At 47.5% G+C, this 24,572-nt stretch overlaps 1 protein-coding gene across 2 annotated transcripts; it reads right to left on the reverse strand.

The window, feature by feature from the left end:
• Positions 1 to 959: 959 nt before the first annotated feature.
• Positions 960 to 23,268, reverse strand: SPARC (secreted protein acidic and cysteine rich). Of its 2 annotated transcripts, none has more exons than XR_012486656.1 (10): positions 23,096 to 23,264; positions 12,256 to 12,325; positions 10,578 to 10,643; positions 8,897 to 8,981; positions 8,141 to 8,262; positions 6,545 to 6,665; positions 4,301 to 4,434; positions 3,913 to 4,119; positions 3,287 to 3,462; positions 960 to 2,255 (listed from the first exon to the last, which is right to left on the reverse strand). XR_012486656.1 is itself a non-coding variant. In XM_074291854.1 (10 exons), the coding sequence occupies exons 2-10, from the start codon at positions 12,310 to 12,312 to the stop codon at positions 2,227 to 2,229; spliced, it is 912 nt and encodes a 303-aa protein (XP_074147955.1). In that variant the 5' UTR covers positions 12,313 to 12,325; positions 23,096 to 23,268; the 3' UTR covers positions 960 to 2,226. The 2 variants fall into 2 exon arrangements, 1 of the variants encoding a protein (XP_074147955.1); XM_074291854.1 differs by having other exon boundaries at positions 3,287 to 3,435; positions 3,971 to 4,119; positions 23,096 to 23,268.
• Positions 23,269 to 24,572: the final 1,304 nt, after the last annotated feature.

Genomic DNA, 24,572 nt, shown 5'->3' on the forward strand with positions numbered 1-24,572 from the left:
ATTCACTGCGCTACCTGCCTGGCCATCAATAAATAATAATAACAGATAAAATTAGTGATAGATAAAATAAGCTAAAATGCATATTATATGCTGGGCACTGGGCTAAGCACTTTACAATTATTATTTCTTATGTGATCCTCACAACAACCCTGGGGAATAGGTGTTAATATTACCCAATTTACAGATGAGGAAACTGAGACAAACAGCAGTTACATGACTTATACACAGTCACACAGCTAGTAAATGCCTGAAGCTGGATTCAAACTCAGGTCTTTCTGATCTAGGCCTAGTGCTTTAATCCATTGTGACATGTATCTCCCCTTGTTGTGACCTCATTCCATCTACTTCTTCCACATAGCTATTCCTCAATCCTTTGCAAAACTTGATGTGATACATATATAACCTATATCAGATTGCTTGCCCTCTTGAAGAGAGCAGAAAGGAAGGAAGGAGGGACAAAAATTTGGAACTCAAAAAAGTTTCCCAAAAAATAAATGTTGAAAATTGTTTTTAAATATAATTGTAATTTAAAAATCATCCTGATGAAAAAAAATCCTCAATGTGATAAATGTCGGCTATTATTATGGTAGGCATTTTAATAGGGCAGCTACATGGCTCAGTGGACAGAGTACCTGGCCTGGAGTGAGGAAGATACGTTCAAATTTGTTCTTAGCTACTAACTGTGTGGCTCTAGACAAGTCACTTAATGCTGTTTACTTTGGTTTCCTTATTGATTAAAATGAGCTGAAGAAGAAAATGGCAAACCAGTTTGGTATCCTTGCCAAGAAAACTCCCCAAATCAGACATGACTGAAAGGCATTTATTAAAGGCTAGAGGCATTGACTGAAATCAGGTCCCTTTCAGCTTCACCATTCTAGAGCTAATAACTGATGATATGAGATGCTGTTCAATAAAGGAGACTGGAAGAAAAGAGGCACAGGCTAGTTGAGTCTGCAGGGTTTCCAAGTAATTACTTTTTATTCTGAAACTTGTCAAATTGCTCACACCGTGGCAAGACTGTATACGATTAATAAGAAGCAGCAGCACATGGAACACTGGAGGTGAAAGGGTCCTCAATCTCCGGGGAGAGTTGACATCCCTTTCACAGTGAAGATCTTATCTTCATTAAAAACAAACAAAAAAAAAACCACACAGGCACACCCTCACACACGCACACACGCACGTACACACACTAAGAACAGACAGAAGCTAGAAAAGCCCCTCGAGGGATGAGCCACACCAGTGGAACAGCAAACTCCACTTGGCATCAGGTGTTTTTTTGGTCCTTTATCCGAAACAGCATATAAATTTGGGGCTTCCTCGAGGGGGGCAAGAAAGTAAAGATGAGAGAAAAGAGAGCAGAAATAAGCTTCTAGAGCAAGGGACTAAGTTTGCCTTAAGGGAATTAGCGGGGGTCCTAGCAAGCAGAAGCAGAAGAAACAGCCAATGTTAGAGTAATGTGACAGAAGTAACAGTGGGGAGCATTTTCTTCAGTTTATTTTTTTGTGGGGTGAAGGGGAGGGAGGGCCTGGGTGTGTGTGATGGTTTCTGAATTTACAGTCTCTGCTTTTCTTTTGTCTTTTTCTCTTCTTTTGTTTTGACAAATTATTTCTCAATTAAAGTACTTCTGGATTTTTGTTTTGTTTTGTTTTCCTTTACACTGGTTTCCCCTTCTCTGGGGAAGACCCCAGGAAATCTTCACCCAGGACCATTCCACTACTTTCTTAAGTTCACCATCATTCCCAACATCCTTTGCTCATCCCCTTCCTCTCCCTCGCCCATGGGCCAGGAGCTGATACCCTGGACTTAAAAGAGCTGCAGAACCTGACTGTGAGTTATTCGATTTAAAAAATGAGAGTGTGGATCTGAACCAAAAAGGAGGGCCGCTGTGTAGGATGCGTGAAAGTGGATTGGAGTTGCTCCCCATATACCATGGAATCAGTAAGCATTGCTGCAGGAGAAAGAAGAAGGAAAAGAGGAAGAAGAGTAGCAGAAGTGATTGAGTGAGTGAGCGGCCCTCAGGTAGGGTAGGTTAGACAGCCAGAAAGTCACGGCTTCATTTTCCGTTTGGTTTTTAGCACCGTTAATACACACATCTTAGACCTATATTAGCACCTCATCCCCAGGGAGAAAGAACAAACCAACCACACACATTAATTATAAAAGAAAATAGGAAGTCGGGGGTAAGGGAAGGAAACTTGGGCCACCGGGAAGGAGGCTTCTGGCTTAGATCACCAGGTCCTTGTCGATATCCTCTGCAAAGGGAGACAAAAAGAGGAACAGAGTTATAGACAGAATCTGGCACGAATGTGGCCTTCTTCCCAAGAACATGTTTTCTGAGCGTGGAAACCTAAAAGAGTCACCCAGATTCACAGAACTTGTAGTTAGGGTCCTGGGCTCCTCTTCGGCTCTGTTCTTCACGACCTGTGTGATCTCAGGAGAGCTGCCTGTCCTTTTAGGGACTCACTTTCTTTATCTGCATCACAGAAGGCACTAGACAATCCCAGAACTAAATCTATCATCCCAGTATTTCAAATTGGGGGACAAAGTCCAAGAGAGTTTTAGAGATCAGCCTACGTTTACAATGGGAGACAAGGAGGAGTGCAGACACGAAAGCTTTGGAACACCACGGGAACCCCTGGCCTGCCAAGTCAGGGCTGAGACTCAGGAGGAAGGTGCAGAATTTGAAGTATTTTGAATGATTTCTTAGAAAGTTTCATCAATGCCTAATAAACATTCCCACGACGAGTTTCTGGTTCTCTGGAGCCAAAAAATAATGGCAAATTCTGTAGAACAGAGCTCTGAAGGCTTTAAGGGTTCTTGCAAAGCTTGAGCACAACAAGAGCCATATTCATTACTGAGCAACTTGGTTCTTGGGAAAGCTTCTATGTCCTTCCCCCTGCCCCCCCTGCCTAAAAGGCTGTTATAGTGCAGGAAATTTTAATGTAGAAAGAGGGCTGTTCATCTAGTTCAGCTCCTTCCTTTAAAAAATGAGGAAATTGAAGTTCAGCGAGGAAAGCAGCTTCCTCAAGATCATACAGCGTTAAGGGCAAAGACAGGAATAAAACAAAGGTCTCCCGACCTTCAAATCAGTTTTTCCCCTTAAGGCATTTCTGTCTCAAGGCAGGTTTTCAGGAGTGTTGGATGGAGCTACTCTCCTTTTCATCCTACGTTTCCCAAGGAGTGCAAAGTGAGCTGGGGAAACCCAGGTGAAGTCTAGTGGGGTCCCAAGGCAGCGTCTAGGACGGGCGTGGGGGGAAGGGGCCGGTGGCCCAGAGACACTCACGATCCTTGATGCCGAAACAGCCAGCCCATTCATCCAGGGCAATGTACTTGTCATTGTCCAGGTCACAGGCTTCGAAGAAGCGAGTGGTACAATGCTCCATGGGGATGAGGGGGGCCCGAAGAGGGGCCAGTTCGGTGTGGGACAGGTACCTGGGAGGGAATGGGGAGAAGAGTCAGCTGGCGAGGCCCTTGACGCCCTGAAAGGGGGATGAGGAGCGGTTGCAGCGAGGAGGGGACCTGTGCTTTAAAGCTGGAAATCATTTCTTCCCCCTATCTTGAATCACATCACTAGGTTTCACTCCCACTCTCCCAGCCTGTTACCCAGCTCTGCTCCCTTGGAAAATACAGATCACTGGACTCCACAGAGGGTTCATGCTCTCACTCTAGCCAACAGTGCCTCAGCTTTGGGCAGTGGGATCTGGGGACGACTAGAGGACACCGAACCAGCCAAACAAAGAAGTGAGTTCTAGGAAGCCCAAAGGGGAGGGGACCTAAGAACTGAAAACAAAGGATACCAGAGCCGGGGGGACTTGTTAATGAATCCCTTGATTTTACAAAGGGGGAACCTGAAGCCCAGAGATCAGGGGAAATCATGATTCCTAACTCCAAATCCAGGGCCCTTTCCACTGAAGTAGACTGTCTCAGGCCTGCAGCCAAGGGGGCCGTCCACGGGCGGGCAACCTACCCATCGATGGGGTGCTGGTCCAGCTGGCCAAACTGCCAGTGCACGGGGAAGATGTACATCTGGTAGTTCTTCTCGAAGTCGCGGGCCAGCAGCTCCACTGGGTGGTCCCCGGCTTCCAGGCGCTTCTCGTTCTCGTGGATCTTCTTGACCTGCGGGAGCAAATGCAGGCGAGGCCGGAGCTCAGCGTGGGGCAGCTCGGTTCCACGGTGCTGTTTTCTCCCGGAAGGAGGGAGAGCATGCTAGGGGGAGGGGGAGGGGCGGCCCCCGCGGACATTCCTGAGCAGGGAGCCCCTGGGAGGCCTTCCCACACCCGCTCGGAGGCTCACTCACTTTGAGCTTCTGCTTCTCAGTCAGCAGGTTGTTGTCCTCATCGCGCTCATAGAGGGTGACCAACACGTTCTTCAGCCAGTCACGCATGCGCAGGGGAAACTCGCTCAGCTCAGAGTCCAGGCAGGGGGCAATGTCTGGTCCAGAAACAGGGTGGTCAGCCTGAAGCCGGGGCTCCTGGCCTTCCTGAACGCGCTAGTGCTCTCTTCCACCCTAACCGGCCCTATGTGCCCTGAGCAAGCAGTTTCCCTAGTTTCCTCCTGTACCCAGTTTGTTCTAACTTGCAGGATCCCAAGGTAAAATTATGGCCCCAAAGTCCCCTCAAAACGCCTTCTTTTAACTGAACTCCTTGGGGGAGGATGTAGGTCCCTACATGTGGTCTGCACAATGATCGTGCCCAGCTTTCCTGCACGCTGTGTGTGCTCTGAAAAAGGAGGCATCGGGGACGGCTACAGGCTCGCCAGCTGGAGAGCCCAGGGGCCTCTGTGTGGGAACGGAGAAGGGGGAGACGTAGGAACATCGTTCATCAGTGGGCACCTCCTGGCATGAGAACCCAACGTCATGCTGCAGTTGGCCTTTGGGCTTAGTTCCAGACTGCAGGTCTTGGCCTGGTGGCCACAAAACCAGAGACCCCCCACATACCAGTGCTAGAAAGGACTTTAGAAGTCGCCTGATCCTATTCCTCTGCCCTGAACTGCCTAAAAACTCGTCAGCCTGACTTTTTTTTGGCTCCCACGCCACGCTGCTGATTTAGAGGAAACCTGCAATCACTAAAACTTCTTGGGCCTTTTCACAGGACCCAGGCAAGCTTCCCTATCCTGTACATTTGTGCCAGGTTGGGTGGAATTTAAATTTTCTCTTTTATTCCTTACCATGGACGAGAAGAGCAATTCTTAATGTTTTCTGGGCCATAAAACCCCTTTAATAGTAAGGGAGTCTGTGATCCCCTTGTAACAATAATTTTTTAAAATAAAATATATAGGATTACATAAATTATAGTAAAATGTAATGATCAAAATATCAAGGAAAAATCCCAACAAGTTCATGGACTCCTAGCTAAGAAGCTCTACACAAGGGAGTTGGTCCTTGGGGAAGCTCCCTTACTGCAGCTCTTTCTTACAGCAGATGTCTTCTCTTATCTCTCATCCCAGGTTTAGTTTCACATTCTGCACTCCTATAGCTAGATGCAGGGAAAAAGAATGGTCTTGTTTTTCGTGACACAACTCTAACACCAGACACACCTGAAACAGGTGAGGCGGCCAGGTGCCACCTAGCACCAAGGTGCCTAGGGCCTACAATGAGGCCATTATCACAGGCGGTGAAGAGGAGGGTGTGGGGGAAGCAGGTTGGAACCTGAGTGTTTCAGAAGATGAAGGGGCAGCCTGCCTGGGCCTGAAGAGCTGAGCCAGCAGGATTTCATGAAGCTGCGAGTACTTAGGTTATCTTAAACATTAGAGAGGCCTTAGAGTATGAAATCCAGGTGTTTCTTCTCCCTGAAACCTGACAATATCTCAGTAGCAGACATTGCCTAACAATCAGAAGGAATCTTAGAGTTCAGTTAATTCAGGCTGAACCTAAAGCATGAATCTCCTTGATCATGTTTTTGACAAAAGGTCATCAACCTCTGCTTGAGGTCCCCAGAAATAAAGAGCTCACAACTAGCCAAGGCAGCCCAAATTGTGTTTTTTTAAAGCAATTTTTAATAGCAATGGAGGTTAAGTGACTTAGGATCACACAGCTAATAAGTATCTGAGGTCAGATTTGAATTCAGGTTCTCCTAACTCCAGGGCGGAGTTTCTCACCTAGCTGCTCCCTCACTTTACTTTAAACCTTTTCTCCTATTTTCCTATCCTTCCATTCCTCTGGGGCTTAGAACACATCTCCATCTTGTTCCAGCCTTCTGGATACTTGGAGATGCTAGGATGTTCACCCTAACTTTGGTTTTTTCCAGGCAAAATCTCCCCACTTCCTTCAAATGATCCTCATGGGGCATACTTTCCATTACTCTCACTACCTGAGGATAGTTTTCCTTAAATGTGATGCCCAGAAGTGAACCTAGTACTGCAGCAATGGCCTGACCCAAAGCAGAGAACAGCAGAGCTTTGATTAATCAATTAGTCTAAGTTAGTTTTAGGGATATTTTTTTAGCTTTCAGGTGACACTATTGACTTATAATGAGCTTCCAATTCGCCAGGATCCTCTCCCTCAATGCCCTTTTCTATTTTGTTAAAAACTAGAAATACTTACATTTGCAGGGTCCAATGTAGTCCAGGTGGAGTTTGTGCCCCTTCTTGGTTCCCTCTAGGGTGCATTTGGTGGCAAAGAAGTGGCAGGAGGAGTCAAAAGTCTTGTTGTCATTGCTACAAACCTATGGGGCAGATAAAAACTTGAACCACTGGATTTCTTAGCATTTCCTTTCCTCCTTTTTCATCTGGCCCTCACCATTGGTCTGAACCGAATGAACAAGCATTAAATTCTCTCCATTTTACAGATGAGAAAGCTAAGACTCAAAGCTGTATTTAATCAAAGCTTCTTAGGGTTGGAAGGGAGCTGGGAAAGCACTTGGACCAAACTCTATTTGCAAAAGAAATCCTATCTACAACATTCAGCCACCTATATTTTAATACCTCCAAGGCTGGAGAATCAAGAAAGAGCTATCAATCTGTCAATCCTTTCCATGTCCAGGCCGGGTGAGGTTTCCCGTGTTGGAGGTATTATGGTCTCCTGATGCAATCCATTCCATTCTTAGGCAGATAAACCTAGGGTTCTACCCGTACCTAGATTTTATCCCTGGATTGCTCAGAGGCCTGTATTTTATGACCATTTCCTGTGTAAGTCCTCACAGACGTGCGGTGAGGGAGGGAAATGGTTCTTTTGTATATCATTGGACTTTGTCTAGGAGCAAGATGACTATTGCAGCTGTATCCCAACTCCACCTGGGGCATCCTTCCTTGTCTCTGCTTTGTTAGAACACTACTTCTTGCCCTAGAGTTACAAGGAAGCAGATTCAGGCTCTCCCCTGATGCTAAGGATCCGTCCGGAAGTCCCTTTCCTTTCTCTTAGTCTACAGTACAAAGGGTGGGGTTTCCAAACGATTTTAGTGATAGGAGAGAAGAGGGAAAATCCAGGCTAGCTGGAGTTACCGAGCCCTGGGATCTGTTCTCCAGAACCTCTTGCTGGCTCCTGTCCAAAGCTGGTTTTCTCATTGCCCTGGCTGGACAATTCCCATTGTCTAAGGTATGGACACCAATGTTGTAATACTCTGCTTCACCTACTATAAATGTAGGGTCATATCAGGCATTTAAGAAATGGTTGTTGACCTGGGACTGATGGAGTAAATGGACACATGATCCCTGAAAGATTTGATGAGTCTAGCTCCTTCAGAGTTCTTCCTTTCATTGGATCCGGCGTGCCTCCTTGAAATTTCCACTCCCTGTCCCCAGATCTACCCTTTAGGGCCAGGGTCCTGTCTGGTGCCCAGGCTCAGAGAAGGGTTCAGTAAAACCTAAGCTCTGAGTGGTTGTGTTGTTTCAGTTGTGTCCCACTCTTCATGACTCTATTTGGGGTTACCTTAGTAAGATACTGGAGGGGTTTGCCATTTCCTTCTTCAACTCATTTTATAGAGAGAAAAATGAAGGGAAATAGGGTTAAGTGACTTGCGTGGCTAATTAATATTTGAGGCCAGATTTGAACTCAAGAAAAGGAAGAGTCTTCCTGACTCCAGGTACAACACTTTATCCATTGCACGCTCTAGATGCCCCAACCCATACCAGCAGAAAATCTAGAATGCTTTATATCAGTCCCATTGTTTTCCCTCTTTCCCATGCTATCTGGGCCCCTTACCTTCTCAAACTCTCCTACGGGGGCAGGGCAGCTGGTAGGGTCCTGGCACACGCACATGGGAGTGTTGTTCTCATCAAGCTCACAGACCTTGCCATGTTTGCAGTGGTGGTTTTGGCAGGGATCTGCAGAGGAGCAAGTATATACATCAGGACCTTTGGACACGCCACCCACTGAGTTCATTACATTAAGTGTATCCATTCCCTCACCCAGGACTCCCTGTGAAATGGCTTGGTGACAGGACTAAGTCTGGGGCTGGGGTCAGGGCTCAAATGCAACCAGGATGAGGGCTCTTACAGAGTCCAGACTGGGGCTCAGTTCATGGCAGGGAAACAGAGGAAGGAAGAGAGTAAGGGAAAACTAAATATAAATATATTATGTGGCCCAGGCTTAAAGGTGGAACAGAGCGAAAACTCCAGGGGATTTCAGAGACAATGTCATTTCCTACTGTGAACTTTTCCTTCCTGCTCACTTACAGAAATGATGAGTGTCTCTGATTATAAATAGATCCTCCCAGGCCCTACAGAATGGCCAGGCCACTGAGGGTCAGGGCTCATTCCCAGCCCCCTTTCTGTAGATGCTAAGGCAAGGACCTCTGCTTTTATCTTTCTCCAGCTGTGCACAGGGGTCTCTAGCTCCCCAAGGGCTTTTGTCAAAATTTCCAACGGGAAAAGGATTTCACAAGTGCTTAACCTCTCTCCATTCCCATCCCTCAGTCAGGGAAAGTTAAGCAGTCTGCCAGGGTCTCCCATTACTTACTTTCAGCTACAACCTCCTCAGCTTCCTCTACAGTTTCATCAAACTCTCCAACCTCAACCTGGACAGGGTTGGCACCCACAGGCTCCTGGCAGGAAGAAAGAAAGGCTCTGTCATCCATTGATCAGGACAGGGTTTGGGGTAAGCACAGAGGGAGAAGAGAGTAATAAAATGGAGAAAATAGGGAGAGGAGAGATGGGAAAGAGAAGAAAAATAGAGGGAGAAAAAGAAGTAGGAGAAGGGAGGGAAATAAGACTGGAAGGAGAGAAAATATATGGGAAAAGGGGGAGGAAAGGACAAAAGATGAGAGAAGGGAAAGAAAGAACGGGAACAGGAAGAAGGTGAGGGAAAGAAGGAGAAGGTTAGAGAAGGAAAAAGAAGCCTGGGAGAGGGAAAGCAAAAAAGAGAAAGAGAGGAATGGAAAAAGGAGGATAGGGAGGGAGTGGGAAGGAAGGAAGCAGGAGAAAACAACAGTACGTGTTAAAGCAGGGATGAGAATGGGGGAAAAGAATTGATTGGAAAAAAGAAAACTGGAAACAATGGAAAAGTGAAAGAGAAAAGAAAAGAGAGGGAACCCTTTTGGTAGGTATAGATAATACCATAAAGGGGATTATGGGAGACCATAAGTAAGGAAATTTAGAGTTAACACATTATGAAACCCAGATCTTTTCAATTTCCCGTCCTCTTTTTATTAGTACAGTATAGAGATCACCCAAAGCAGCCAACAATACTTTTCTTCCTGTCAAGACTGGCAGAGTGATGTGGGAGATACATGTGAATCTGCATGAACATCATCAGTTACTGACATGTATAAAGTGCTCACCATGTCAAGGAAGAGGGAGGAAAAAAGAGGGAATAGAGAACTGGAACTAGCAATTTAAAAAATGCTAAAAAATATTTTTTGGCTAATTAAGCTAAAATATATATTTTTTAAAAGAGTTGATGGGCATCTGTTGGGATTAATTTAGATCATAGAGGGATGACTAAAACCCATTCCTCTCCAGGGATCTTGCGATCTAGATAGGGAAACTGTGTACATGACCAAAAGCAGGGTTAGCTAAGTGCCCAGGGACTGGGGGAGCCATTGAGTACTAACAGTACACAGAGAAGGGAGGTGGGGAAGGGACAGACAATAGGAGAGGGAAGGAAAATAGGGAAGCTTCCCAGAGCTGAGTGAGGTTCAAATAGACAGGAGGAGGAAGGAAAGAATGTCATTCTGGTTAGAGGGCATCATGTATAAGCAAAAAAACCACACATGGCTTATTCGAAGAACAACGAGAGAAGCATTAGAAAAAGCAGAAGAGAAAGTGAAGGGGAGTGGGCAGAGATAAGACTGAAAAGTCAGCTGGGTCAGCTTGTGAAGGACCTTGAATACTCGGTGAAGGAGTCTGGACTTGATTCCTCGGGAAGTTAGGAACGCAGGTTTCAATGGTGTCTGTGGTGAGTATCTTTGTGTTGTGTGCTTATGTACAGACTCGTACCTGCATCTCGTATGTTCCCTTTAAGGGAACAAGGGCTTTAAACACATGTGTCAACAACAGGGGAAAGGACAGACATTTGGATAGCGCCGTCCCTTCTTTGGAGAAGAGAACTCAGAGTCTGGATACCTCGGTGGGACAGTAGGCAGACAGAAAGTGGGGCTAAAGCCAGCCACCTGCGTGCAACTGGGTAACTGAATTCATACCTCGGTTACTTCGGCAACTGGTTCCTCCACCACCTCAGCCTCATCAGGAAGCGCTTCCTGCTGCTGCTGCAAAGGAAGGAAAATCAGGGAAACTGAGCCCATCGACATTCAACTTCACAACTAGAATTGCCAAGTACTAGGGGACCAGGACCCCAGCCTCATGAGCTCTTCTATAATATTTGCAATAATTTTTATAATATATACTTTAAGTTTTACAAAGAACTTTCCTTACAACAACTCAGTAAGGTAGTTACACAAGTATTATTATCTTCAGTTACAGATAAGGAAACCAAGATCCAAATGGATGTGTTCAAGGGCACATAGCTAGGGAGAAGTAGAGTCAGGATTCGATTTCAGTTGGTTTGCCTCCAAGTCCAGTGATATTTCCAAATGGCCTCTCCTACCCCGCCCCATTCCCCATTCAGCTTGTGAGCACTACTCCCCTTCCCTTCATGTGAAGTCTTGGGCCTGAGTTATGGAGCGGAAATTTGGTTTATCTGCCTTCCTCAGAAGAGGACTGGTGGGTGGGAAAGAGAGACCTTGGAGACTCATGTGCAGATGGAGAATCATTCTCAAACACGCACGCCAGAAAAAATCAATTCCACAGAGACCCCTTGAGATTCCAAGCTTGAGGAAATAAACAGTCATCAGGCTGCTCCTTAGCTCCAGATGCAGCCCTGCTGGGGGAGGGCTCAATTACACCAGGTAAGGGCATTTGTGCCGTTAAACAGATGCAGAAACTTGGGCCCAAGAAGGTTCAAGTGACTGATCTGAGCCAGGGGTTGGTTCTTAAGCATGAAGTTGTTTTAGTTTTAATATTTGAAAGTTGTTTTACAATATAATTGGCTTTCTTTGCAATTCTATTTTTTATGCATTTAAAAAGACTATTCTGAGAGGATTTCCATAGGCTTCACCAGTGTGCAAAAGCAATCTATAACATTAAAAAAAGAACCCCAAATATAAACGGTCATAGACTACTCGTGACAAAGCTGAGGCAAGAACTGATGTTCTCTTACTCTAGGACTCCTTCCACTACATCTCAATGAAAGAGACAGACAGACAGACAGACACTATACAAGTCACTTCACCTTTCTGTGCATCAGTTTCCTCATTTGTAAACTGAGAAAGCTGAATTTGTGGCCTCTGACCCCATTATCCTTCAGTAAAATAATACCTTGATGCCTCATCATTGTAAGGAGGTAAGCCAAGGCTGCTCTCAAGGAGTACAAACTCGGTTAGATTTTACCAAGATAGAAAGGCTTCAAAGTGCGGGCTAAGTGAAGAGCTGTCTGTCTGTCACACATTCTGAGCTCAGAGAGGATCACCAACAGACTTTGGCCACAACTTCAAAGAGGAGCCACACTCAGCACAAGGAGTACTCAGAATGGTGAAATCAGTTTACTGAAGAGTTGCTTCTGCTTCTAGTGGATTTGGAATCTAATCTGGATGTAAATTCTGCCTCTGCTACTTTCTTCCTGTGTCACCTTTGTCGAACAACTAAAATGTTTGTGCCTCAGTTTCTTCATCTGTAAAATGAGACGGTGCCTTGGTACAAGATGGTGATGGGTTCCTTCTCTCCGGGGATGTTATGGAGGAGAGTAAAGGGGATTGGGATTGCAAGCCCCTAAAGCCAGTGACAAAGAAAACAGTTATGTGTCTAAGGAGGTCTCATACTTACAGGAGCCGCTAGTGCCCTGCCTGCCAGGCAGAGGAGGAAGAAGATCCAAGCCCTCATGGTGCTAGCAACCCTGGGTGGAAGAAAGGAAACAAAAGCTGAGTCATCGGAGGCCTCCCTACTGAATCTCCAGGGAGCACTCACCCCATCCCTGCCTCCCAACCATCACACAGTGGAAGGAATCATCTAGGAGCTTTCAGAAGTCTTGGAAAATTCACTTTAACTCGATAATACTGTGTGGGGAACCCAGAAGGGGAAGCAGCTTCTATGACGTCTGAAGTTGTCCCCAGCTTAGATTGTACAAATCATTCTTCTCTCTCCTCCCTGTCTTCCTTCTCTCCTCCTCTTTTCCTTTTATCTTTTTCTTTTTTCTGCCTCCCTTGCCACGATACAAGACCTGAAACTTCTCTTCTTCTTACTCCCTCCGGCACATACGATTCAAACTTCTCTTTCTGTCAAGCCTCCTTTTCCTGCACCAGTCAGTACCCCTCTTATACATCTCATGTCTCACGCACATCCTCTTTTGCCCATTTAGTTTTCCTACACTCTGCTTCTCACACCTACAAGCTTTCTCCTCCATTCTCACATGCTTATCCCACACATCTCCGCACATTTATGATTCATTCTTTCCCCTTCACACAAACTCTAAAAGTTCCCATCTCTTTTCTCACTTCAATCAACCCCTGCAGGCCTCCCCTTAATCCCCGCAACCCTTCTCTTATACAGCCATCATCTTTGACAATACACAGTTCATCCCCCCTTCCTCTCTTCAGGGTCCTCTCTTTCACACACACCCCCTCCCCCACACACAGAGTCCACATCGCTCTCTCTCTTCCATCACAAGATGGTGATCTGCATTAAATCCTGGGTTGGCCCATCTCTTCCCAGGAGGTTGTGTTAATCAGAGAAAATGAAATCCAGACCCCAAAACAATGAACACTGCGTTCTGAAAAATGACCTAAACGTTCTTACAAAAGGAAAGAATGTTCTTGAACTTCCACAGAGACCGCCATGTGACACATCACGCCTGCATTCAATCTGCTTTTTATCCCCCCCAGAAAAGTGAAGCAACTGTTGCCATCTGAGATCTAGCATGCCCTTGGCCCCCACGATAACTCAGAAAGCTCATAGTATGTGTCTTGTGAAGGTTTTTTACAAAGCACATTCCTTCTGACCGTGTAAAAAGTATTCTCTGCAATCCTGGATTCTAGAAAACTGGACTTTCTGACCATAGAATCTAGCAGAATGAGGGAGATTACAGTCAGCTCAGAATCCCGAGTGAGATGTCATTAGCCCTTCATAACTCAGGGCTTTGTCCTTTATGATTCACAGTTTGTACCATAATTTTCTTATAGCAATCCTGTGAGGGAATTAGAGCATCATCATCCCCATGTTACAGAAGCAAAAACTGAGCCCCGGAGAAGTAACTTGGAGAAGTTAGAGTAGGAAAGGATCTTAGGAATCACCGTCCAAACTCTTTGAGGGCAGGAACTGCACCTTATCTTACCCAGCACAGTGCTTTGTATACGTAGACATTTAATAAACATTGGTTGAATGAATTTTATGGATAAGGAAATTGGGGGCACAGAGGTATAAGTGACTTCCCTAAGGAATTATGTGTGGCTTATCCTTATTAAGTAGAAGAAGTAAGATTTGCTTCTTATTCTGCTGAATGTAGGCCTGGTGGTCTCCACACCACACTGTGCTACTTCTGATCTAGCATCACACAACTGGTATCAGAGCAGGGGCTCAAACCCACGCTTGCCACGGCTTGTGCTGGTTTCCAGTCTCTGTGTTCATGACCTGCCACGTTTTCTATTCTTGCACATGGATTTAGGAGCTCAGGGATACCCTCACCCTGCCATTGTGTGGGCCCTGATGATAACTTGGGATTTCTGGAGCCTTCTTTCCCCTCATACAGTTCAGGGCTTGTCTGATCAGGACTCAAGATGGAAAACTTCCCTTCCTCCTGCTATTTGGCACGTGGCCTTACGTGAATGAACCAGTGAAACTCTATCAATGAGAGAGTTGTCTAAGTTTGTTTGATGGCAATCAATCAGAAGCCAGACTTGCAGCTGGAAAAAATCACCCCTGTGCCTCCAGGAGAGTCAATTGTGTCATCAAGATGGATCCCAGCCTGACTGGAAATTTACCCTCCTGGTTGAATAAGGGCCACCACTGGACAGAGGCTGCATGTCTAAAATGAGATCTCTTTGAAAAGTAAAACAAATAAATAGATGGCTATGCACTGAAAAATAACAGATTCTAGGTGGGAGCCAGAAGTGGGGTGGGAGGAAGTACCAGTAATAGGTTACAGGTCTGGGAGCTGGACAGAGTAAATATTTCCTGAGTCTCTTTCTGGGCAGAGATCTTGTGTACCTCTCTGGCCACTGAAAGGATTTATCTGTCAGCCAAGAGGTCCTGTCTCCACATCTTCCTGCCATCCTATCTGGAAGGTAGCCCTTCCTCTCTCCCCACCGTGAGCCAGAATAGAAGGGCATTCAAGGCTTTGGTCAGTGTTAAAGTACAGGGGGACTTGGTTTGGGGTGGAGAGCTGAGTGAGCGGGCTTATTTGCCCCTCGATGAAGCAGTCAGTGCTCAGACCTAAGAGAGCATGGCTAAGAGAGTTACTAAGGGCATCTCAACTCAGGAAGATCTGGGTGAATGGCAAGGACTCTAGAGAGACAAGCTGCTATATTACCTCGTTCCCTTGGAAATAAATTTTTGAATCTTGGATCCTGGATTAGATGGCTGGCCCTATCTCTAAGAAAGAAATAAAAATGGTTGAAAGAGAAACAATATGGAGTAGTATAAAGCACGGAGTTTAACGACCACAGTCTGAAGCCTGCAAGGACACTGTGTGACCTTGGACAAATCCCTTCCTCTCTCTGGACAGAAACTTCCATCCAGAAAAGTCCTCTAAATATAAAATAGAGGTGTCTTTGGGATGTCACCCAAGGGAGCCATCTAAACTCCTTGGTGGGTTGGTGAAGCATTTTTGCGTCCGGTTAGAGCCCCAATGTTGATCTCTGCCCACTCACAGAAAAGTACACAGCTCTGCAAATGGTCCGATGAGCCTTGCCCAAAAGTAAGAAACTATGAAAGGACCTTTCAAAACCAACCCAAGTGTCAATACACATGGAAGGGCAGTCTGTACCACTGCAAATGTTAACTTACTTCTTTCTGTCGCAAGCCAAGTAGAATAAACAAAACCAGGGATGGCAAGAGGGAAGCTTATGAGACAAGCTGTCCTTGTGGGACAAGCAAACTTTGAGGGGTTACCCATGGCGGGCCTTTTCCATCGTGGCTTGCTTCCACAATGCCATCAGAAAGCAAAGCCAACACTGTCGGGCTCCCAAAGTATTCTCCTACGTGCTAGCTACCCCTTTCTCCTCCTTCCCTCCTCCCACAACTTCTCACTGAAGAACTCTGAAAGACGCTTAGGAAACCCTCTTGAGCCAAGGTGTCCTTAGACTCCTGCAGTATCAGAGAGAAAATGGGAGGTGAGCGGCAATGATGACACCTTCATTTCTGGGAGATGTCCAGTGTGGGAATTTATTTTGTATATTTGCTTTAAGAGTTCCGTGTTTTTTTTTTTTCCTTTTCTTTTTCCCAATAGGGCAGGGAAGAGAACGAGGATAGGAAGTGGGAAAGTGAGAAAATAAATTCTTGTTACTTGAAAATTTTTTAAAAGACAGAGGGTGAAACCTGACTTACCAGTTGTGCCCAACTTTATTAAATAATCCTTCTCATATTTTTAAAGCTCTATACTTTTCAACATATATCTTCAACATCTTATTTGTTCCTCAAATCCTGTGAAAAAAGGGACTGTTGTTTCTAGTTTTAAGATATGGAAACGGAAGGTCAGAAAGGGCTCATCACTGCGTAGGGATTACATGGTTAATATTAGACCTAGAACCTACAACTACACGTTGCCTTTATGATCGCAGTCCTCCAACAGACAAAAGCCCATCAAAGAACTTCCGAACTAGAGGAGATCTCAGAAACACCAGTCCGACCTGTACCCGAACAGCGATCCTTATGTGAGCATCCTCGATAGGGATCAGCCTTTTACTTAAGTAGCTCCCCTTTTGAACAGTCTAGTTGTTAGAAAGCTTTCCCTAATATGGAGCTGAAATTGCTTCCCTGAAACCATTACTCCACTGGACCCAGTTCTGTCTTCCAGGGCCAAGAAAAACAAGTCTGATCCCTTCTCCCTACCCAGCCCTTCAGATATCTGAAGATAAGAATTATCTCCGGCCGGCCCTAGGTTACACATCCCCACGGCCCTCATGAATAACCCTCACGTCTCAGTCCCGGATTAGCCATGAGAAAATCACTCTTCCTTTCTGGGTCTGAGATGCTTAAGGGAGGGTTCTTGGGTTTTGTCACCGAGTGCCCTGGCTGAAAGAGCACTTTTAATGTAACAGATGTTTAAGAATTGCTCATGAATTGGACCAGACTGAATGGAGTTAAACTGAATTGAGCCGAGGAGGCCGGCCCAGGTTAGAAGCTGACAGAAGGGAGACTTGTGCTGACACACCAGTGCCAGGCATTTCCCTTGGCTTGGTGGCTGCAGAAAGCAGACAGTCCTCAAAGCCAGAGCCCCCACTCTCTTCCCTTCCTGTTCCCAACACCAAGTCCCTCCCTCTGTCTTTTGTTTATTCTAGAAGCTTCTGAAAGACCCTCCTTTCTGCCAACAACACTGGAAACTGAGATCACTCAATCTTCTCAGGACTAGCCTTAGGGATGGAAAAGAACAGCTAAATTAGCCTCTTGGGAGACTCTTTCCACCTCCCCCCTTCATAGGCAAGGGCTCCACCAGACACTTGGACAGGACATGGAGCAGCTCCTGGGAGAAAGAAGGGGAGGACTTAGCACAAGACAGAAAGAAGACACTGTTCCTCCGGCTTGGGGGAGGTTAGGGAGGCCGAGGCTATGTCTTCAAGCACAACAAAGTGCAGTCTCAAAGGATGAGGTCTGGGCTCCTTAGTCAAGGTCAAGTCTACAGCCTTCAGCTGTGAGTCTGGAGGGAGATGGAAAATTCAAATAATTCCACCCAGTAACCAAACTTTACCTCACAGAAATGGGAAAATAAACCTGAAGGGACAACAGCACCACTGAAAAAATAGCAGGCCCTGGAAGGAGGCCATGTCTAGTCTCTTAAATTAGGGGCTCCACGGAGACACGGAGCCAGCTTTGCCAGGTCCCACAGATGCTCTGTCCTGAGCTGGCCCTGTAGGGTCCTTACAGGTCTGTGTCTAAGGCGGTGGGGCACCTTAAAAGTCCCGAACTGGGAAGCAGGGGCCGGAGCTTGCTGTCCCCCAACTTGGCTACACGACTTGAGGCTCACCCCTCCCTGGGCCCCACTCTCCCCATCTGTCAAAAAGAGTAAAACTTGCTGTGAGGGACTGATGAGGCAGCAGATACAGGGGAGCTTCCATCAGTCCGGAGCCCTTGGAAGGACCTGCTCTGGTACATCATTTGGACTGGGGGTCTCCTACTTCTGAGAAGCATCTCGCCCTAGAAAAATGGGGCTCGGTGTCTCTTGCTGGGATTACGAAGGTGGCTGGCCTGCCTGGTTCTGGGCCTGGGCCAGCCATCTTGGCAGAGCCCTGCCATAGCGAGATTGGGGCCAGAACTCTCGGGGGAAGCGGGGACTGAACAGGAGCCTGTGACCTTGAAGCTCAGGGACAGCGGCTCTCGGGAAGCGCAGGGCCAGCTCTCCAGAAGAAAGAGGCCCGAGCCGCCGAGCTGGAGCTGTTACATAAGCCCCCCCACTCCAAATGCCACGTTAGTGATGGGAGAGCAGAAGGGAGGGGCCCATCGTTATTCTCTGCCTCCCCCTGGAGGCCAGACTCGGGATAGCCATCCTGGGCTTCGCAGGGCTTGGGGCTGGAAGGGACCTTAGGGATGGTCTGCTTCAGCCCCATCATTTTACAGAGGAGAGCCCCAGAGAATTTAAATGGCCTTCCCCAAATAAGCCAGTAGTATGGGAAGCATGCTTTTCCCAGCGGCCCCCGGACTGTAGGGCTGTCCTGGGGACTCCCTCTGTTGCCTTCTGGTTCCTGCCCCTCACCCCCATTCCCTTCTCCCTCTCCATCAAAAGAAGGCTCCCACTTTGTGTAGCTTACCTAGAGGAATGAGGGAGGGAAGATACTGTTAGGCAGTAACGCACTAGGGATCTCTTAATAACGAGGATTCCTAAAAGTTGACAGATTTCCCCTCAGTGACAGAAAATGAAGCCGAGGCTCGGAGAAGTCACGGCTTAGTCACGGCGTACCCAGGAGCACAGAGAGCTCCAGATCCAGGCTCCCTGCACTTGCCAGGAAGCCGGGCGCAAGGTCAGCCCCAAGGCCTGCATGAAGAATCAGGAAACCCAAGTCCTGCTTCCAGTTCTATCATTAGCATTCTGTGACCCAGACCGAGTCACTTCTGCTCTTTGGGTCCTTCTTTGTAAAGAGAGGATTTGGATTAGATGAGCTGGAAAGTCCTTTCTAACTCAAAAACTATTGCTTGGAAAAACCTACCAAATGCTTATTTTCCAAGTAAGACTTTTATGTGTGTTCCAGGCTAGAGCTGAATAGAAATGGGAGGGAGGCTGAGGAGTGGAAAAACAGCAGCCTTGGGTCAACAATCAAAGTCACCAGAAAACCAAGGTTCTGAGAAGATCGTTGACACTATTCTCTCCCCCCCCGCCCCCACCCTGCAGCCTCCCCACCAAGGGAGAGTAGGAGAGGACCTCCAAGGGCTCAGCTCTGGAACTGTGGGTTATTCTGAGAAGAAAGGTCCCAAAGATGGCTTGGGCTTGCCAGAGCCAATAGGGAGGCTCCTGTGGATAAGACGCCCCCAAGCAAGCCAGCTCCAGCCCCAGCAAGACCACAACACAAGCAAACAAGCCTTGATGTGGCTGTTTATTTCCATCCCTGAACAAGTCAAACTCGCCAGCAAGGCTCTCCTGGTGGCCAGGTTGTTTGTATGGAAGGGGGACCAAGCTCAGTCCAGATGTTGACATCTGTAAATGAACAGCAGGGTTTCCTGTCCAGCCTGTCTGCCCCTAGGGAGTTGAGAACACTGTTTTTCTAACTAATTTCATTTAGGTCATAGCTTGACCTGGGGCATGAGTTCAGTGGCCCTTCTAAGCCAGCTGTGAGACAGCGAAGTTTCTTCATTTTCTCCTTGCAACTTCTTCTGTGCTTCAAAAGAAAAGATGAGTTATCGGGAGACAAAAGGGTATAGTGGGAAAGAGTGCTAAATGTAGAGACGGAGGGTTGTGGTTCGAATCCTGGCTCTTGTCTCTGTGATTTCTGGCAAGTTTCCTTTTTTCTTTGAGTCTCTTTATCTATAAAATGAAGAGGCTGGGTTAAGTTCCTTCCAGCTCTAAATCTGTGATCTTCACCGAATCTATGATATTCACCTCGGAAACGACTGCCCAAAGTCATGCAATCCAAAAATGAATCCTGCTCCTCTACCACTTAGACAAAGCACACGCCCTCCTAAGCCTCAATTCCCTCACAAGCAAAAGGAGTCTAATTTTAGCTCTGCCTTCCTCGTGAGCATATGGTTGTAAGGATCCAATTAAATAAAGTGTTAAATGATAGCGGTACGATTATCATCACTACTGATTATGGGAAGGTACTTCAGATGACCAAGGTGACAAGGCACATGAGGAATGCTGTTCCCCAAATAATTGGGGGACAGGTAACTACATTTTTTCTGGGCAGCAAAGGGGTGAAAGAAGTGGCAGGCCAGAAATCCTAGTGAGAATGCCTACTTAGGTTCCAGTCTGGCATTAATCTGTAATCCCCTCCCCTGGGCCTCAGTCCTCCCACCTGTTTTCTCATTCCCGTACAATGTGCCTGGAGTACAAGAACTGTTTTTCATTTTGCTTTATTGTTGTTGTTGTCCAGCCATTTCATTCATGTCCAATTCTACATGATCCCATTTGAGGTTTTCTTGACAAAGATACTAAAGTGAGTTGCCATTTCCTTCTTCAGCTCATTTTACAGATGAGAAAACGGAGGCAAAACACAATGAAGTGACTTATCCAGGGTCACACAGCTAGTAAGTGTCTGAAGACATATTTGAACTCAGGAAGATGAGTCTTCCTAATTTTGTCTTATAAAGCCTTCCATAGGCGATAGGCGATTTAATAGATGGATGTTGGATAGTGGATGGATAAGGGGCTTAGATTAGATAATCTCTAAGGTCGTAGCTATATCTATCTCACATTCTGTCTACTCCAGCTCTTATATTTTGTGTTCAGTGTTTCAAGGTCTCTTCTAGCTCTGATGGGCCAGGTTTCTAAAGCTCCTTTCGGCTCTGATACCCCATATCCTAAGAGGCTTGCCAAGTCCAGAATTTTATGACTTCTGTGATTTAAGTGAATAGAGCCTGTCGGTGTGACAATCTGCCCGTGTGCCCAAGGACATGCTTTCCTGGGCTGTAATCCCATCTTCCTGAGGCAGAGGCTAAATCTTGGGGCCTGGGTTTCCACAAACTGGTTTCTTTCACGGCCCCGCTAAAGCAAAGACTGCAGGAAATCTCGGTTCTCAGGAAACAGCAGTTGAATCAAAAAGCAAACCTCTGAGTCTGCCCTGCTGAGATTTCTATAGGTGGGACTCAGTCCTGGCTCAGGAGAGAACAAACAGTCCCCCCTAGGAGAATTGCTCCCTCCCAAATAAAGCCTCCAGCTGCCAGGCTCCTTATTCACCTCCAGACCCACCCATGTTTAATCTAGCTCTCCCTCACAAAGGGGGTCCGTGGAGCTTAGGGATGGAGGTGGGAGGCTTGAGGCAGAGGGAGAGAAGGGACTAGAAAGGCAACTCGGGCTGAGGACTGGAGGCTGGCCAGAGGAACAAGCCACAGAGAGCTCTGGGATGTTCTGGGAAAGAAGGGGGAGGCCCTCACAGAGTGTTCCCCACCTCCGCTTCCCCGGGAGGTCTGCCTTACACCTCCCCTAGCCCAAGAGACCCTGAAAAAAAGGTTACCATGGCAACGCACATTCCTCTGCGCCTGAGTCATGGCAGAGGAGAGATTTTTCAGTGGGTGGAAAAAGTTTCAAAAGTAGATTCCCTCATCCCCTGGTGGCCTCCCCCCAACCACAGGCAACTCCCCCCTCCCCTCCAACCTCCCAGCCTCTGTCGATGTGGCAGACAATGGCGGGGGTTAACTCTTTCCACCATAGTGCTCACTTCCACCCCAAGCTCCTTGGCCCTCTAGCGGTCCCTTCCTCCCTCCCCTTCTAGGAAAAGGAGGACCTGGCAGGGCCTTGGCTGCGAGAAAAGCAGCCCCCGAGTCTGGCACCCTTCCACGACAGCGCACCAGGGGAAAGAGAGTCTCTTCCTCTGCCCTGTCACTGCCCCAGGGCAGCGTTTGTGTAAACAAGTTCTTTCCCCCACACGGAGGTTTTTGCCTCACTGGCCCCCTTCGGCCTGTGAAATCACAGATGCCCTTCCAGATAAGAACAGCCAGATTTCACATTTCTTTAGTTACCAAAGGGCTTTCCTCACTACAGTTCTGGAAGGCGGGCCCACAAGACTTTCTCTCTTCATCACGAAGATACGGAACTGAGGCTCCCGGAGGGCTGTTGTTCCCAGGGTCGCAGAGCATCCGGACCGAGGCGCAGCCCCCAGGCTCAAGGCTGCCGGCCCCCGGCCACAGAACCCGCCACAGCCTCTCCTCCCCCTGCCCCAAGCCCACCATTTTGTCTCGGGCTCCTTCAGTATTTGGATCTAAAGGGAATCCCCGGGGGGGCGGGGGTGGGTGATGTGGGGGCCTGACCCTGTTCGCGGCCAGCCTTGGAACAACGAAGCGGGCTTTGAAGCCGAGGGAGCCAAGTCTGTCCTAGGCAACTTCTTTCCCTTAGGATCCCCAAAGACACTGGGCTCCCTTCCCCCTCCTCGGTCTGCAGCTCCTGAAAGGGAAAAAGCCCTTTCGGGCCTTGGGGTTGGCGATTTAATGTGTTACCTGCATTGGGGGTGGAGGAGAAGGAAGGAGCTGGCTGGTAGCCAATGTTTAACTCAGAGGAATGGCTCTAAGAGAGGTTCAGGCCCAGGGAGCTACAGATACAAATATATTTGTGCGTGTGTGCACCCATACAGACACACTTCTGTACATCATTATGTATTTTGGTGGGGTGTCCTTTCAGGGCTCTTCTAATTATAGAAGAGTTCTTCATTTGTAAAATCCTCCCTTTCCCCTCCCCCTTTTTTCTGACACTGAGCTATTAACAGAAACCTGCCCCTGCCCTCTTCTCTCTCATGGAACAGGCGGCTGAATCCATTTAGATCATCAGCTCCGAGGCCTCTGGACATTAGTCCGGATGGCTCTCAACTCACAGCAAGAGGCAGAGTGCAGGTACCTAGTTTGTCACTCACTCACTCACTCGCTCCTCCTCTGTGAGCCTGTTTCCAAACCTATGATAAGAGGAAAACGAACTAGATCCTTTAGAAGTCTGTTCTTGCAGGCTCTGATCAATGACTCCACAGTGTGAGGGAGGGGCAAGGGAAATGAAGGCACTTCACAAACTTGAGGATGGGATCTTCACATACCTCCTGTTCCCAACTTCATAAAGGGAAACTAGTACAGATTAGTGGGAGGGGAGATGGGTACGTTCGGTGTGGATCTCTGTGGACTGAAATTCACCAGACTGCCCACCCCCCAAAGTGACCTATGCAAGAAAGGGGTGCAAGAAAGGCCGTGATGATCCCAGTCTCCCCCCAAAGTGAAGGACCCATGGCTTAGCAGGAGGAGGTGAGCTGCAAAGTGTCACCCTATCCTGAGCAGGGAGCATAAAGTGTTCTCACAGATAAAGGAAGAAGTAGGGAAGCAGGGGGCATACCTCAGTGACTGGGCAGCAAGCAGTGCAGTCAGCGGAGAGCTTCGGACAGTCTGAAGGTCTGGAGGAATCTGGAGGGTTTAGAAGTAAGCAACAGGAAGCCACTTGCGGCGTTGGGCTGGGTCTGTCTTCCTCCCGCCTCCTCTCTCCCGCTCCCCCTCCCCCTCCCCAAATCTGCCTCTGCCTCTCAATTCTTTCTCTCTGTGGTGGGCTGTCCCAACTAGTCTCCCCCAACTCCGCCCTCTCTCCCTCCCTCCCTCCGATCTATTCTGAGCCTGCTGGACTCAAAGCAAAGTTAGACAAAGCGAAGGCCACAATGGGAATGGGGGGGGAGCACAGCTTTTGGGGGCAGTTTCTGCAGGCTAAGGAGACAACTGCCCATATGTGGCAGCATTGTCAAATCACTTGGAGACCCCAGTCGCATCTCTCGCCCTAAAGCATCACTTTAAGACAGGAAATACCCCTCCCTATAAATGACAACTTCATTCTTCCAGGCTTCCTCAGAAGCAGCAGGAGCAGGAAATCTGTACTGCCCAATTAGATACACGGCACTAGGCAAGTCACTTCCTTTTTCTGAACCTCAGTTTACTTATCTGCATAATGAATGCTTTCTAAGGTCTTTCAACAGCTCGAGAGTCTGTGACTCGGCTATTGTCGGGATCAGAGACAGTTTTGTCTGGGACTTGAATTCTGAAATTGGAGTCAGGGCTCAGTCTGGACCCAGGGTTTAATGTCCTTCTATGGCTAGGAGTAGGGTTTGGTGTGGTCCTGGGTGACAGAGTGGTTCCCTGCCTGAAGCCACTGAGACCCTCTGGGAAGACATCGGCTTTACTCTTTCTTACCCAACCTGTCCAATCAGTTACAAGTCTTAGCATCTGTACTGACATACAGTCTTGTCCCTTCTCCTCACACAGCCACCAAGGTCCTTGTCCCCTCAACGGGACTTAGAATAACCTAACTGGTGTCCCGAGTCTCTCCTCTTTCCAGTCCATTCACACGGCTGCCAAAGTGCTTTTCCTAAAGCATCGCTGGGTGACCATCTCACTTCCCTCCCAATAAACTCCAGTGGTTCCTTTTACTTGTAGCACCAAATGAAAATTCTTGTTTGACCCTAAAAGTCTTTAGACTTGGTTCCTGTAATGTTCTTGGTGGGTTTCTGGAGGTCTTGGGGCAGCCTTCTTTTCAGTAATCACCGCACGAGCAGCCAGGGGCTAAAGTCCAGATCCTTTATTGTCTCTTTCACAGTCTTGTCTCCTTTCCTGGGGCCCGTTAGCCTTTTTAAAGGACTTCAGAGTCTTGGTTTCAGGGAGAAAATGCAGGAGGTCAGGCCAGCCACCCCAGGTGTGAGATGGGATGGGTGACTGAGTCCAAGGGCTTGTGCTTCAGCCTCCAGTCCGCTTGTCTTCCCTAGCTCTCCATGAATCTGGCTGAGACTCCCCGCCTATATGCTCTACACTGTAACCAATCATTCTATCACTAG

Source organism: Sminthopsis crassicaudata, chromosome 2 (assembly GCF_048593235.1).
Source record: "Sminthopsis crassicaudata isolate SCR6 chromosome 2, ASM4859323v1, whole genome shotgun sequence".
NCBI classification, from domain to species: Eukaryota; Metazoa; Chordata; class Mammalia; order Dasyuromorphia; family Dasyuridae; genus Sminthopsis; species Sminthopsis crassicaudata.